This window comes from Chionomys nivalis, chromosome 1 (genome assembly GCF_950005125.1).
Source record: "Chionomys nivalis chromosome 1, mChiNiv1.1, whole genome shotgun sequence".
Classification (NCBI taxonomy): Eukaryota; Metazoa; Chordata; class Mammalia; order Rodentia; family Cricetidae; genus Chionomys; species Chionomys nivalis.
Window position 1 is genome coordinate 138,023,898 of NC_080086.1, and position 17,039 is coordinate 138,040,936.

General features: G+C 49.0%; 1 protein-coding gene across 6 annotated transcripts in view; it reads left to right on the forward strand.

The window, feature by feature from the left end:
- Adcy3 (adenylate cyclase 3) overlaps positions 1 to 17,039 on the forward strand; it is a 77,144-nt gene that overhangs the window by 25,141 nt on the left and 34,964 nt on the right. For all 6 annotated transcript variants that reach the window (XM_057767872.1, XM_057767847.1, XM_057767838.1 and 3 more), the window contains exon 3: positions 12,299 to 12,448. In XM_057767872.1, coding sequence (XP_057623855.1) covers positions 12,299 to 12,448 — 150 coding nt within the window. The remainder of the gene's footprint in view (positions 1 to 12,298; positions 12,449 to 17,039) is intronic.

Sequence of the window (17,039 nt, forward strand, 5' to 3'; positions counted from 1 at the left end):
AACTGACTTAGAGAAATATCAGTTGCTAGAATGCTTGTCTCATATGCACAAGGCTCTGGGGTTGCTCTCCAGTATCACACAGAAGGTGTGGTGGTACACCTGTAATCTTGGTGCTCAGGAGGTAGAGACATGAGGATCAGGGAGGGCATCCTAACTGGCTGCAGAGTGAGTTTGAAGCCAGGCCCGGTTGCATGAAGGTTGATGTCAAAAGGCCAAGGGAAAGGAAAGGCAAAGAAAAATGGGAACTCAAGAATAGCAACTAAAGGATTGAGTCAGAAGCAGGAACTGGAAAACATAACCCCAGATGTCCTCAGGAACACGGTGAGAGGTTGTGGGGGAAGGGACTGTGAGGCCCAGTGGAGGAAATGGGAATGAATCAAGCCCCAAGGAAGAAAGCATGATCAGGAGGGCAGATGCTGCTGCTCTTTGTGACTGAGTGGGCAGAATGTGTCACTGCCAGGACGTGAGTCTTTCTGAACTCCAAGTTAGGGCACCTTAGAACCGCACAGTTTTCTCTGTTAGGGTTCAGATACAAGGGGAGGAGACTTTTGGACCTGTGGAGTCACAGACCATCTCCCTTCAAAATTTGACAGGCTAAGTCCATCTGATGATGGTCTTCCTGGAGTTTAGACATTTCCTTTTGTCTCTAGACTGTGTTCCTCTTTCTCCTGAAGGGCCAGCAAGCCGCTGTCCACCTGTCTTCCCACCCCTCCCGCCCAGTACTGGGCTTTTATGTGGCACCCCCATGTATGGCATTTTTACTTGGGTTCTGACTTGAACTCAGTCCTCAGCCTTTTTTTGGCAAGCATTTCCCAAGCTGATTATCTCTCCAGCCCCTGGAACAGTTTCCAGGTTCCTTCCAGTAGGTTCCAGAATGTGAGGAGAGGTCTGTGTTATAAATACAATTGTCATTGCTTAGAAGAAAACTAGAAGCTGGGCAGTGGTGGTGCAGACTTTTAATCCCAGCACTTGGGAGGCAGAGGCAGATGGATCTCTTGAGTTTGGGGCCAGCCTGGTCTACAGAATGAGTTCCGGGACAGCCAGGGCTACACAGAGAAACCCTGTTTCCAAAAAACCAAAACCAACCAAACAGCAACAAAGGCCAAGAAGGAGGAGGAGGAGGAGGAGGAGGAGGAGGAGGAGGAGGAGGAGGAGGAGGAGGAGGAGGGGAGAAGACGACAGTGAGACTGTGAAGTGTGGAACCCTACTATTCAGACTACTCTCATACATGGTTTACCTTTGCCTTTCTTTCATTTAGTATTGGTCATAGGTTAGGAGTTAGATGGGATTCTTAGCCACCCAGAATCCATATATGAAGATTTATTGTTGTTTTCACCGTGTGTAAGAAAACACTATTTTCTTACACTGAGTCTAGCCACAGCTTCTCTCTGGCCCTTTGCTGACTTAGTCTACTGCTCCTCAGAATCAATCTCTCCTGTTTACTGCAGCATCTTTACCCTCAGGAGATTCGAGCCCCCTGAGGTCTTTCATCTCTAAGCCCCTGCATGGGTCCTGCCACCCATTGGAAAAGCTCAATAGGTTTAAATTGACCGCTTTTAAAAGAAAGGCCTGAAGGCAAACATGATTAAAGCGTTTTAAAATAGGCTCTGCAAGTGGGATTGGAATTATTGGCTTGGAGAAAGAGACCAAGGTGACTAAATAATGAGCTTGTATCAATAAAAATAGACAGAAAGTGCTGTGGCCAGCTGTTTTCTGTTTCTTTGCTGAAGCAACAAGAACAGAGGGCTTTTCTTGGGTTTTGTGCTTCTTAGTCATCTGGAGTAATAGATCTTTTTGATAATCTGATAAAAGCAGTGGATTTGTGTTCTATAAAATTGCAAAATGGCAATCTCTCCCTAGTTTTAGGGACTCACTGATTACCCTAGAACTTAGTCCATATTTGAATGATCAGACCTGGGGTAGTGTAAGATGCTCAGCATCAATGCTTCTTATCTGCAGCAAAGCAAGGAGGTAGACCAGATGGCCTTCTCTGGTTTGCTCACCCTCAAGACTGAGGCCTTCCTTGTGAGTATAGTTATCAAGCTACTAATCTTGATACTCAGTAAGAAACTGAGTTCATGAACCTGAATGAAACAAGTGAATGAATTCTGTTTTCAGGAACAGGGAGGCATGTTGGAGCTGATCTTAGTCTTGACATAATACAAGTTACATTCCCTGCAGGGGAAAGGGGAAGTGTACAAGTTCTTGACAAAGCTAAATTTACAGAGTCATCCTGTGTAGACCCTTACTGGCAGGAGGGCTGGGGCAAGTGGGGTTCTAATTAGTTTCACATAGTTCTGCAGTCTTTCATCTTCTTTATTTATTTATTATTTTTTATTTTCTGAGGCGGGGTTTCTCTTTGTAGCCCTGGCTGTCCTGGAACTCACTCTGTACACCAGGCTGGCCTCGAACTCACAGAGATCTACCTGACTCAGCCTCCCGAGTGCTGGGATTAAAGACATGCTGCCACCACAACCACTTGTACAGTTGTTTATCTTGTAGGAGCCTGGACAGAGCCCATTGTGACTGGGGTAAAGGAATATGTGGGATCAGCGAAGTCAAAGATAGAAGAGCCTGAAGATCATGGCCTCCATGTTTTGAGTCTCTGGGGAAGTCACTACGTCAGAGCCTCATGGCGGTGCCTCTGGGAGTTGGGTAGTGCAACTCTGGCAATGTCGCAGGCCACAAGGGACCTTGTCTAAATGTCAACTTGGATAGCTACCTCATCTAGAAGTCCTTTTAGTTTTTGAAAAGACGTTAAGTAGCTTTCTCTAGAGGCATGCTCAAGGTCATAATAATACAGGAAGCTTCTGGAAGTTCCTATTGCAGAAACTTGAAGTACCCGGATGGTGAGGGTACAACACAGGGCATTCTTGAGTCCTGTGTTTTGTTGGCTGTGCTTAAAGAAGACCCCCAGGACATTGTTGGCACCACAGTTCTGGGACTTTGCCTGAGGCCACACACAGTCACATCAATGTCTACAGACTTTATGTCCCCTTCTACCTCCTTCCCTGGGTGCCTGTCCTGAGCTCCTGGGGAACTCTCGCCCTCACCCAGAGTGGAGTACCCCCTCATCTTGGTTAGCAGAGGAGACTGAAATGTAGGGATGAGACCTGGGCTCAGGGATGAAGACTGGGTTCCAGTCCCAACATGGCCAAGACAACATGGTTTCAGAAAACCCATATCTCTGGTCTCAAGTCAGATCTCCCACGGAGTGAATATGGAAGAGTCTGTGATTGTTCCCCATGGTGTTGGGGCTTTTGGGAAAAAGGAGAGGAGACATGGGGAAGCCCTCAGATATTCCTTCCTTGTTATTAGGTCTCTGTTACCACCTTCTCTTTCTGGAGGCAAAGAAGGAAAATGTCAAAGAACATATTTTGTGCCCTGTGTGAGGTACTGTTGAATTAATCTCTGGGAAACCTTTATTTATTTATTCAATTTCTTTATTTTTATTTTTCCACCCATCAATCTACCTACCTACCTATCTATCTATCTATCTATCTATCTATCTATCTATCTATCTTTCTATCTTCTATCTGTCTGTCTGTCTGAGACCAGGTTTCTCTGTGTAGTCCTGGCTGTCCTGGAACTCACTCTATAGACCAGGCTGGCCTTGAACTCAGTGATTTGGCTGCTTCTGCCTCTCCAGTGCTGGGCTTAAAGGTGTTCACCACCATTTCCTACTTGAAATGATTTAGACTGGTCCTCAGGATCGTGGTGCTGATGAGGAGCCGGGTGTGGGAGAGGGGATGTTTACTGCTCCCAGCTCTATAGCCTGCCAGCTCAAGGCCGAGGTCATCTCTTCCTAACGCTCATTGTCTGACCGTGAAACAGCCCAAGTACCCCCGCCCTGAAGGAGCTGGCTTAGGAAACAGACAGATGAGTAAGGAAGAAAGGATGAAAGAAGGGGCAGTAGCTGTGTAGTCTTTATTCCCTGCCATTGGGAAGCAGAGGCAGGGGGATCTCTGAGTTTGAGGCCAGCCTGGTCTACAGAGTGAGTTCCGGGATAGCCAGGACTATACAGAGAAATCCTGTCTCAAAAAAAAAAAAAAAAAAAAAATCAGCGAACAATAAATAAATAGAGAGAAAAGGAGGGAGTGGCACCTGGGGACAGAAAATGTCCTACAGAGCCATGTGATGTGGTGGGCAAGGTCTCTAGGAGGAGGGGACATTTAAGTAGCAACCTGACTGATGAATGCCACTATGGGTGTCTCTCCAAGGGACCAAGGTAATGCTTCCCTAGAGCTGGGAACCCTGCTTGCAGCGCATGGCATAGCCTCAGGCTCTGTGCACTCCCCTTGGGTGAGAGGAGACTGGAGCCTTGTGAGTTACCATCTCCTGCTCCCTCCTGCCCTGCAGCTGCTTAGAGACTTTTTTCCAAAACATCCAAGTATGTCTTAACGAAGAGAGGCTCCAGAGCTGCCTAACCCCAGTCACAGAGCATCACCGTCTCCAGGACGACCCACACCAACACTGGCACAGAGTGTTCTGGAATCTTCAGGCTGCAGTAAGCTTCTAAGGCAAGAGAATCAGCAGCCCACCTCCAGGGGACAGCTTCAATTTTAAAACTGTCTTGGAGCAGCCCGTTTCCCCGAGGGCTGTTAGAAAAGTTGAAGGCATCTTGATGCATAGACTTCTAAGTGGAAGGGCTACTCAAGAGACTCCTCTCGAGCCTGCGTGCTGTAAACACTTCCTCAGGCTGCGTGGGCTGGTGAAGCTGTGCTCTGGGCCCTTACCCACTTGGGAGACTTGTTCGTGTATTCATTGTTTTTATTTTGGCTTCATTTTAAAATATGTATTTGTTGATTTGTGTGTGTGTGTGTATGTATGTAGGGTATGTGTGTATGTCTATAGGGTGTGTGTGTATGTATGTAGGGTATGTGTGTATGTCTATAGGGTGTGTGTGTGTGTGTGTGTAGTGAGGGACTTTACTGACTAAGCCATCTTGCTGCCCTCTTAGCTTTCTTTCCTCTTTCTCTCTCTCTCTTTTCTGAGACAGGGTCTCATGTAGCCTGGGCTGGCCTTGAACTCTCTTAGTAGCCAAGGATGAACTCCAGATCTTCTGCCTCTACCTCTACAGTGTTAGAAATATATATAGACTGTTTTGTGCTACTACTCCTGGCTAGTCATTCTTTTTCAAATTATTTGTTTTTTTTTTTTTTTAAGAAGAAATCTCCATAGAGTAGCTCCAGAGTCAAGAAATCTTTTTTACAGGGGGCTGGGGCAGATGCTGGCTTTTTGTTTTTATGCTAGCTAGGGGTGGAGCCAGGGCTTGCGGTGTGCCAGGCAAGTGTTTACTACCGAGTTACATCCTAGCTCAAGAAAACAATGTAGTTAGTATAAAGAGACGCAAGGACCTGGTAGCTATGTTGTGGCAACCTCTTGCCACACAGAACAGTGTACAGGGCCCCTACAGTGGGACACTTCGGTGTCATTTGAGTGTGTCTCAACCTGATCTTTTAGGGGCTCCTTCCTCAGATGACAGGTGGTGAACCCCATGTGCTGCTGGACCAGGTAGTAAGAGGTCCAGCATCAGCTGTCTTGTTGGCTGTCCCTGCGACTGTCCCATCTCATCTCTCTTACCTCACCTACATGGGGAAGGCTTGAGACTTCATGGTGAGCAAGCATCAGCGTTCATCCGCAGTCCATCCTTGCTTTCTCTCTCTTTTTTTAAAAATATTTATTTATTTATTATGTATACAATATTCTGTCTGTGTGTATGCCTGCAGGCCAGAAGAGGGCACCAGACCTCATTACAGATGGTTGTGAGCCACCATGTGGTTGTTGGGAATTGAACTCAGAACCTTTGGAAGAGCAGGCAGTTCTCTTAACCGCTGAGCCATCTCTCCAACCCTTCTTTCTCTTTTTTGACAGGGAATTGTTCCATAGCTCAAGCTGGCCTCAAACTGTCCTGCTGCCTCAGCCTCCTGAGTGCTGAGATTACAGGACTGTGTCACACGCCTGGCTCCCATCTTTCTTTCATGTCCATGCGTCCATGATCATGTCATCATCGCCTCCCTGGTGGAAGTTACACACGTGCATGCATGCACACACCCCAGCCATGCAGACCTTTATCTGCACCTCCCTATATGATGTCTGGGCCTGGTGGCCTGGTAGCCTGGTGTTCTGGGTGGCTCACTGTTGTAGGAGCTGTGTGCTGTGTTCCTGCCGCCCCAGCTCCTGGTTGCCTGGCTAGCTTATGCCCCGAAATAACAACACACAAACTGTATTCTTTTAAACACTGCTTGGCCCATTATATCTAGCCTCTTCTCGGCTAACTCTCACACCTGGACTAGCCCATTTCTAATAATGTGTGTAGCACCCCAAGGTGCGCTTACTGGGAAGATTCTAGCCTATGTCCATCCTGGGTTGGAGCTTCATTGCATCTGCCCCAGAGAGGAGAGCTATCGAGTCTGAGCTCACTTCCTCTTCCTCCCAGCATTCTGTTCTGTTTACTCCACCCACCTATGTTCTAACCTATGAGGGCTAAGCAGTTTCTTTTTTTAACCAATGACCTTCCTCCATCAGCTCACCAACCACTTGCTCTACTGTCTTAGCCTCTAGCATCAGCTGGGTCTTCCTCCTTTCAGTTCTCAGGAGGTGTGAGTTTGGGAAGCGGGGAATGTTAATGAGGCTCAAGCAGCTATGCTGTTTGCTGACTGGATGGTAAATATCAGCGTGGTCTGTCCCCATTCAACAACTCCTGGCTTCCTGATCACCTAGTGCTGATGGGACCGGGTGGGCCCTGGGGTCACAGCCAAGAATAGGGCAGAAAGTGCTTGACTTCCCATCTATCCCATGGATGGAGAGACTATAGTGGCAAGCATGCCTTCCAACTCTGTGGGATATTCTGTGAGCAGTGAAAGTTTCAGAGTGGATGGGAGGCCTGAGCAGGGTCTTCAGGGTAGACAAGGAGTTGATTGTGTAGTCTGGGTGTGGCTAGGGTGAGGTGGAGGCTGCTGCAGTCTTGATGGCTGCAGGCTGCTACAGTGAAGGCTGCAGGCTGCTACAGTGATGGATACAAGATGCAGGCTGCTACAGTGATGGCTGCAGGATGCAGGCTGCTACAGTGATGGCTGTAGGATGCAGGCTGACACAATGATGGCTGCAGACTGCTACAGTCAGTGATGGCTGCAGGATGCAGGCTGCTACAGTGATGGCTGCAGGATGCAGGCTGGTACAGTCAGTGATGGCTGCAGGATTCAGGCTGCTCTAGAGGGAGGAGAGCAAATTCTGAAAAGGAAGCTCCTTGACTCGTGAGTCTGAAGGCCTCATTTCGAGAAAGCCATTTTACACAGTGACTCAGTCCATTTTGGATCTCCACTGGGGTTCAAGTTTTCCCTAAAGGCTGCATGCCTCCCCTATAGTTCTCAAAGTACAATGAGAGGCAGTGCCCACAGAGATGTTTTAGAGTAGGGCCTGCTTGTTGCTGATTGTCATGTCCTTGCTCAGCCACACCTGCCTGGCTTTCTCCCACTTGACAGTGGTCCTGGGAGACAGGGACACATAACAGTCTCCTATCCTCCTGGCCAGCATGGTGCTGGCTCGCTGTCAGAGTGAAAGTTACTCTTTCCTCAAGCATGTCTTGAGAGATACACCCATCTTCTCTAAGCAAGACAGTCTTACACTGTAGATATGAAAGAGCAACCTCTGTGTTTCATACCTTAGGAGACAGTGACTTCTCCTGTGTTTGGAAACTGAGGGACATCTTCAGACATATGCCTTTGTGTGGGCTTAAATGTCTGCAGCCTGTAAGTGAGAACACAGAAAGGAAGCCACTAAGATGGCTGCTCCATGATTTGGGCAGGAGGAGGTTTTTATTGTAGGTGAGAGAGAGAAGCATCTAAAAATGTCCAGAGTAGAGAGGAGTTGAAGCAGAGTGGGCATGGCCAGAGGCATCTGCAAGAGAAGTGAGCATAGCAGAGAAGAACAAAGAAGAGAATCATGGGGGGCTGGGGGAGCCTTGCTGCTATAGAGAGAATAAAGGGGTGTCTGGAAGGACAGACACCTGTGAACTGCCACTGCCTGGGAGCTAGCACAGTAGAGGAGGAGTAGGGAGAGGTGAGAAGGGCCAGGAGGCTAGCATGGACTTTGGGATATGTAACAGGTACTTGTGACTAGGGACTGAATGAGCCTGGAGGCCAGCGTGGGCTTTGCTATGCAGCCACAGATGTATGCCAAGGGAAGTAGCCCTTTCTGTCAGGCAGAGACCCATTTTACAGGTTTCTGAGAAGTGCTGGCTGTAGGTTTTTAGCAATCCTTCTATAGTGCAGCTTGAGCAGAGCCAAGGCTGTCATTTCTTTTTGGAATCTGGGGGAATTGGAGTGTCCTTTGGAGCTGACATAGCCTACTCTTGCGCGTTAGGGCTGAGATCTTTGTGACAGGTTTAGTTTAGAACTTATCTGATGTCCTTTCTGGGAAAAGACGGGGGGTCCTGCATATAACCTGAGTGCTTCAGGGTGGCCTTTCGAACCCAGAGTAAGCCGAGTGTGGGAGGAGGTGGTGTGTTTTGGTTTGGGGACCTCGCTTCGTTGTGCTTCTTTCTGTACTCAAGGGGCGCACAGTAAAACAGCTGACGTGACTGCTCCAGGACACGGTTAAGGTTTTTATCGTGGGTGTGAGAGAAGGAAGCAGCATGAACATAACTAGGGTAAGGCAAGGAGAGCAGCTGGAGAGAATAATGGAGAAAGCAAGAGATAGAGAATAGAACATACATGCACATGCGTGCACACACACAGTCATAGGAAGAGAGTAAGCAGATAGCAAGAGGTAGAGTAGTGAGAATGAAAGCAGAGAAGAGGGAGACTAGCTGGACTATGGAGTAGCTGAGGGGAGAGAAGCCCATGAGCTAGAGGGAGCTCAGGGTAGGGGGAGATGAGAAAGGGCTAGAATGCTAGTGTGGACTATGCAATGCGTAACCGGTACTTGCACTGGGGGGGGGGGGTCCTGGAGGCTTTCATGGGCTTTGATATACTGATAGCTGCCACTGGTAGCCATATGTCCTTCTGCCAGAACAAGAGAAATGGCTCCTTTTGCCAGATGGAAACCAGTTTCACAAGTTCCTGAGAAATGCTGGCTTTTATCTGACGGCCAGAAATCCTATAGTTCATCTTAAACTCATGTCTGGAGATACGGACCGCCTCTTGGAGTCTGAAGAATTGGAGTTCTTTGGACGACGCTTACTCCTATAAAATCAGAGCAATGTCCCAATCACCTCAGCGGGGACTGGAACTGGGAGGAGGCTGAGGAGATGTGTCCCTGTGTCTAAGGGCAGATGTACTGTCGACACAGTGGGGAAACCGAGGCCCTGTTGCCCTGGCTTGCTCACTCGGCGCACCTCCTGGGTCCTCTGAGGGACCATGGAGTGACATACCGGGAGCCCTCTTCACCATCCTCAGGGCTCCACCTGTGCACGCCTGAACCTTCTTCCCTCAAGGCCAGCTTCTGCTTCCCTGGATGATTCGAGGTTTCCTTGGCTTGGCAGCCTTGGCCTGCTGGATTCGTGCCCTGGATGTGGGGGCCGAGTTGGCCTCGGTGAGACCTTGGCTGAGCCTCCCAGCACTCGTTACTTAGGTCAGAGACTGCCAAGCTCCTTTCAGGCCCCGTAGCCATAGCAAGGGAGGGCATGGGCTGGGCTAGAACAGCTGGGTTTGGGCAAGTGAAGAAGACTGAAGGTTTAAGAAACTCAAAGCCTGGGCTCTAAAATTGTTAGAAATAGGTAAATCCCCAGGGTGTGGGGTGTGGAGTTTCTCGGCATCCCTGGGCCCTGCAAACCCACTTCCTGACAGAGAGCCTTTTTGAGCTTCAAATACTGATTGGGAAAAGGGTGAGGCAGCTGTGACTGTGGGCTCAGGGTTGGAGACCAATGACAACCTGAGAGCCACCCAGCTCTCTGCTCCTTCCTGGACGCCGTGGACCAAACCTTCCCCAGTCCCAACTGCTGCCTTCGGAAGTGAGGCTAATAAAGACCAGGAAGTGTCCATCAAGACTGGGCTCAGAATAGCTCAAATGGCCTCAGAGGCCACCTGGCTAGTGAGGGTGGGGTGTAAGCCCAGGGTGGCCCCGAGTTTGTGTCCTACTGTGTATACCTTTATTTTAGAATATATACAGATCATTGAGATGCACTGTCTGTTCTGAGAAGAGTGTCATCAGGCATGAGCCTGCCTCTACATCCCTTGAGTTAAAGTCTTGGGGGGGGGTCATAGTTTTGTTTGCTTGGGCCACCCCCTCAATGGATAACTGTGTCTTTTTCATCCATCCCTATGAGATGGCCAAGCAGGAAAGCAGGGCCTGCTCATGTGGTGGGACAGGATAATGTCGAGGTTTAGCTCCAGCTAGTTAGCTGGGGATAAATGTACGTATGCCTTCTCCTGAGTCAGACCTGCGGCTGTAGGGTATCCTTTCCTGGTTGAGCCCTTAGTTTGGGGACACTGAGGTTCAAAGTGGTGACCTAGCTGTATGAGTCCCAGTTGCATGCTACTGCCACGTGCAGCATCTTTCCTTGAGCCTGGCACACACAGGAAGCATAGGATGCCAGCCTGACCCTGTCATCCAGTCTTGCCAGTTCATGGCTCTGTGAGCCTGGGGGTCTGGGCAGAAGCCAAGGGCATTTGGCCCTGCAGGAAGATGGCCTTTGGGCGGGTGGAGATTCTTGGGCATCATCCTAGACTGACTTTGAGACCTAACAGGGTCCATATGGTTGACTGCATTCACTGGACCCAACTCCAGAGATTTTCAGATGGTCAGGCTGATGTTCCACCGAGTTTGGCCACTTTAGATGTTGGGATCTGTCAAGAGAGCAGATAGTACAGGGATATTGCTAATGACATTGACCCCAGGTAGTGACAGCTGCGGCTGCCTAGGCCCAAGACTGACACAGATCTAGATGGTAGAACCAGCCACCCAGGAGCTCAGGAATCTACCTACAGTGACTTCTGACTAGCCGAAACACACATTCCACTTCCAAAGTCATCATTAGTCAGTAGCTCTGTGGTGGGGCTTTCCATGGACTCAACACTGCCAACCATCTGTGCCCCCAGACCCGGGAACATCCTGCAGGGTGTGACATAACCAGGAGACCCAGAAAGTGAATCAGAACTCATCTCCTTATCCATCCACTGAAGCATCGATGTAAAATCCTTCACCTAAATTTTCCCTGACCCCAGACTCCACCATGCACACCAATGGGCCAGTCTTCTCTCCTTGGAGGACCAGAAATGAAACTCCTAATTTCCCTTCCTGCTTTTCAACTCTAAGCTTGTGTGAGGAATAGCCATACTACCTCTGTGGGTGGTGACTGCCCCCTGCCCCGCGCTTTCCTGCCGGACCTCAGGAACTCGGACTGGGAGAGAAAAATGGCTTCATGAAGGTGTGTGGGAGTTGGGTGGGGAGAGGCTGGAGAGAGGGCTCATTGGGTAAGAGCACTGACTACTCCTGAAGAGGACCTACGCTCAATTCCCAGCACCCACAAGGTGGCTCACAAGCATCAGGAACTCCAGTTCCAGGGGATCCGATGCCCTCTTCTGGCATCCTTAGGCACCAAACATGCACATGGTGCACAGATATATATGTAGGCAAAACACTCATATACATAAAATGAAGATAAATTAATAAACCCTTAAAAAAATTGTGGCATTGGCTCCAGAGAAACAGGTCGAGCTGGACCAGGCAACAGTGTTGTCTGAGAAGGCTCACTCAGACCAAAAGGGAATTAGTACCTGGCCCCACCACTTCAGGTAGCCACCAAAGCTCAGAGCCAGCAGCTGCTAACATCAGGAGCCTTGTCTGATGGGGACAATCAGATCCATATTCAAGGCTCCCTCCAGCAGGAAGCAACTGGCTCTGTAAATCCAGCAGCCTTTTAGGCATGACTGGGGACTAGGACGCCTAGGAGAGTCTGTAGGGTATCAGATGGGGCAAATACTTGACAGCCAAGGTCTTGCATTGGTGCTGGGCTTGCAGGCAGTGGGCTAGTACTGACAGAACCTAGTAAGCTGGGGATCCATACATGCTGGGTTGACAACTGAGTAGCTAAGGGTCGTTCGACCTCTTGGAAAGGGCTTGATGGTGGTATGATGTAGGACAACCGCCTTTCACCAGGCCTTGTAAACTTGCATCCAAGCCGTGTGGCCTGTACACATTCCTGGCATGGAGCCATATCTTGCCGATGGTGGTTTATAGGGTAGGGTCCACTCAGAGGCCTCTGATGTTGATCCCTGTCAGCCCTTACCTCCCTGTCCCTGCTTCCCTGAAGATATATATTCATCAGTCCTGTTCTTTCCTCCTCCTCGACACGTAGATCCTGGCCAACATCTTCCTCTACCTGTGCGCCATCATCGTGGGCATCATGTCCTACTACATGGCGGACCGCAAGCATCGCAAGGCCTTCCTGGAAGCCCGCCAGTCGCTGGAGGTGAAGATGAACCTGGAGGAGCAGAGCCAGCAGCAGGTGGGATTCAGGGCTTGGGGGGAACCCTAGGGGGGTGCTTGGGCCTGGACGGAGTGGGTAAGGAGAGGGGCCTGCAGGTGCTGTGGGCTTGGGCAGCCATGCCGCCTTCCAGCTCCTCCCCCTCCCTCTTCACTTCGGAAGCAACAGCAGCCTGGTCCCTGGGGCCCCTCCTGTTTATCTTTCTCCATCTGGAGGAGGGCCTGCTTGTCTCTGCTCTCTGTTTACTGGCCGTGCTCCAGCCTAATCCGCACAGAACGGTCCTCCCAGTTCCCATGTGACTCAGCCTTCTAAATGGGTTTTGGTCTGGACTCGTCTCAAATACGTCTTAGAGGTCTCTAGAAATGACATCCACCAATCTCCTGTAGGTTTGTCTCCCTTCCTCGAAACTGGGTAACATGCCTCGTTGTGTTATGGGGGGAAGGGGGCTGTTACAGCTTTACAGAAACTTCTAGATTCTGCCACCGAGGTCAATGGGCCTTTAGTTTTAGGGATTACTGACTAAGCTTCTGTTCTCAGCCTCATTCATATGCGCTAAACCACTGGTTCTCAACCTGTGGGTCATGACCCCTTTGGGGTCACATATCAGATATTTACATTATGATTCATAATGGTAGCAAAATTTCAGTGATGAAGCAGCAACGAAAATAATTTTATGGTCGGGGGTCACCACAACCTGAGGAACTGTATTAAAGAGTTGCAGCTTTAGGAAGGTTGAGAACCACTGTTCTAGACAGCAGTATTTGAAGGCACAAGTAGTCACTTAGCAGATGCATGCCCTCTCCCCTGGGGTACATGTTCTCTGTTTACCAGAGAGATCTAGAAGCTTCCTAGTTAGGCCCTGGAGTCATCTTTTTCAGAAAGCAGGGTTTATAGGGAGGATTTCCCTTGCCTCTGGTGACAGAGGTTCGTGATTTGTGGCCCATGATGTTCTCAGGGACCTGCTGTGGCCTGGCTGTATTTATAGAATTTCCCTGTATGGCTCTGTAAGGATGCTGTGTGTCTGATCTCTTATGCCATAGTGGCGGCATTGCAGAGTTACCACTGAGCTAGCCCGAAGTTCTTTCATCTGTGAGCCTTGCTTTCCTCATATGCAGAGGTGTGGATCCTTGCGGGATCTCCAGAGGGTCAACTGAGAAGCACTTTGTCGAGAAGTGCTTTGTAACCTGTGAACCTGGGGCCGGCCATGGCACCTTTAGGTTCTTATCCCCAGGTCCACACGGTACCTCTGGGCAGGGTCAGCTCAGAGAGCCTGGGAACTGGCAAGAAGGGCCTTCTTGGTGCCCCAGAAATCTGGGACACTGTGAAACAGCCTGCAGGTGCTGGCAGCCTGCTGTGCAGGAGCTGGCACTCCCCCCTGCTGCCCGCCCTCTCGTGCTAGCCAGGTAGACCTTGGCCCCCTGCATGGGAGCTGCAGGTGAGGCGGACAGGAGGGTCAGGGCAGTATGTAGTTGTGAGTGTCCATTATGCGGGCTAAGTTTAGCCTGGCTGGATTCTGAGTGAACATTCATTCATTCATTTATTTTTGTTTTATGTTCTTGAGTGTTTTTTCTGTGTACCATGTGCACACAGTGGCCACAGAGGCCAGAAGAGGGACTTGGATTCCCTTGAACTAGAGTTACAGATGGTTGTGAGTCCCCGGTGCATGTTGGGAATAACTTGGGTCGGCTGCAGGAGCGGCTGGTGCTCTTAAATGCATAGCCACCTCTCCAGCTCCATTCCTCAGCTTCCCGAGGCCTCCGTTTCTAGGCAGAGCCTCCTTCAAGGGATTGTTTTAGGGGTAACGGGTACTCTGGTGTCATTCGCATGCCAGACTCATGCAGTAATTAGAGAAGTGTACCCTCTTTCTGCCATCTGGCAGAGTCAGTGTGCCATCTGCATAGTGCCCAGATGTTCAGAGTTCACTAGGATGGGGGAAGAATCAACTTCTGTCCCAGAGAACGGGTGGTCAGAGTTTATATTGGTTTGTTGTTTGTTTGTTTGTTTTGTTTTTGATAACTTTTGAAGAACCCACTCCAGAAACTTGTTCAGCTTGTCTAAATTTCCAAAGTTCTGACGCAGTGCTCATTTCTTTCACTGCTTACCATCTGTGAGAGTCACCGCCTTTTTTGACTGCTGGTAGCTTGTGCCTCGCCGCTTCATGTCTTCCTCATTTGCCCCACCGAGGTGGAGTCTCAGGTTTCATCTCAGCAGTGAACCACTTTATATTTTTGAGGCTTTGTACATTTCTTGTCTAAAATTCATTAATTTATACTTTAAAAAAAACTTTTATCTTTTTGGTGGTGGTGGTACAGGCATTTAATCCCAGCCTTCAGGAGGCAGAGGCAGGTGGATCTCTGTGAGTTTAAGGCCAGCCTGGTCTACAGAGTGAGTTCCAGGACTGCCAGGACTGTCACACAGAGAAACCCTGTCTCGAAAAATAAAGAAATAAAAGCAAAAAGCAACAAACAAACGAAACCCCCCAAAAACTCCAAACAATAACAACAAAAATCCTTTCTCGTTTTCTTCTTTCTGTTTTCTTTTTCTTTGATTTCCTTTGTGTCTTTGTTGTCTCTAGGCATATAACCTTGAGGAATAAACTTTGACGTGTTTTGTTAAATTGTGCTTTAAAAAATTTTTGTTTATTGAGACAGGGTCTCTCTACATAGTCCTGAATATCTTGGGCCTCACTCCGTTGACCAGGCTGGCCTCAAACTCACAGAGATCCTCCTGCCTCTGCCTCCCAAGTGCTGGGATTAAAGGTATGCAATACCACCTCCCAGTGTCTTTCTGTTTTTTTGTTTTGTTTTGGTTTGGTTTTTTCAAGACAGGGTTTCTCTGTGTGACAGTTCTAGCTGTCCTGGAACCAGCTCTTGTAGACCAGGTTGATCTCGAACTCAGAGAGATCCGCCTGCCTCTGCCTGAGTGCCGGGATTAAAGGCGTGAGCCACCACCACCCAGCTGCCTTTCTGCTTTTCAATTACAGAGTCTCACTGTGTAGCTGCCCTAGAGCCAGTGACAATCCTGCCTCTGTCCCCTGAACACTGAGATTATAGCTGTTCTGTCTACCATGCTGATGTCCCCTGAACACTGTGACTATAGGTGTGCTCTCCACCATGCTGATGTCCCCTGAACACTGGGATTATAGGTGTGCTGTCTACCATGCTGATGTCCCTGTCCCCGCTCACCCTCGTTTTTCCTCCTGTGCTTCAGCGTATTCATGCTGCCCACGTCAGGTTTCTACTCTTTTCTTCCTCTGCTCTGACAGTTGTAGTTAGTCACCTACGATGCCAGGAACGATGGCGTTTATAATTCCTTTAAGTAATGTTACTTCATGATACATCAAGGTGTAAATTCTTTCAGTTTATAATTCTTAAAAGAATAATTGCAAAAGTGACGCAGACCCTTCAGTGTGAGGGTCTGAGGAAGCAGACGCCATGGCATTAAATGGCAGCGATTCTATTCGGCATCCTAGATTAGGTCCCCGAAGCCACATAATTTACAGTCAACTTCAACATTTACAGATGAAAGGAGCTTCAGTGCTGCCCCTGAGATGAACGTCTCTTAATACATACAGCTTTTAGGTGCAATTTTGATGGCTGAAGTCTTACGTGTTTGCTTTTGAGGTAGGTTTTCTTATAGCCCAGGCTACCTGGAACTTGTAACATAGCCTTGAACTTCTGGCCCTCCTCCCTTTGCCTCCTGAGTGCTGGGATTATAAGCATGCACTTTCACACTGGTCTTTCCTGACGACCTTCTTCACTGTCTCGCTCCCTTTGTAAACACTAGCTCCGTCTCTGGTAGTCCACAGAAACCTCACTCTGTCGTGGACTTCATCTGGAGTCTGGCTGAGAATGTGTTAAATGCTCACGTCTTTTTGCTCAAGTCCTGGCATCTTTGCTCCCCCCCCTCTAAGTTTTTCATAAAAATATTTTGTGTAAGGGCTGGGCTTTCTTTATATAGTGTGTGTATGTGTGTTGTATGCAGGTATGTGTGCCTGTGTGTGTACAAATGGGGGTCAGAGGAAGATGTCAGAGTTCTCTGCCTTATTCCGTTGAGATAAAGTCTCCCATGAAACCTTAAGTTCTGTTTGGGTTAGGCTGGCTAGCCAGTAAGCTCCCAGAATCCCCCAGTCTACCCCGCTGGGTACAGGCAGCCATGGCCGAGCCTGGATTTTCCATGTGTGCCAATCATTCAGGATCAGATTCTTAAGCCTGCACATGAGGTGTCCTGCTTCCCTGAGCTGTGTCTCCAGCCTCTGGGTTTCAGATTCTTAAGCCTGCACATGAGGTGTCCTGCTCCTGAGCTGTGTCTCCAGCCTCTGGGTTTCCTTTTCCAGCCTTAATAAAAGTGGTACTCATGGCCACAACGGCAGGTAAATGTACTCGGTGTAGCTCCTTAAATTCAGAGCCTATGACTGTCTCATACAGGGGCGTGGCAAGTGCAGGACTGGTCTCTGCTTCGTACTCTTCATGGGCAATCCTGTTTGAGAGCCAGCTTCAGGAGGAACCCAGTGCTGAGACACAGAAGGACCTCTGCACACCACGGCCTCCGTTCCCTTTTGTCGTAAAGAAGAGTCATGACTAAAACATATATACAGAGGTCCCCAGGCACT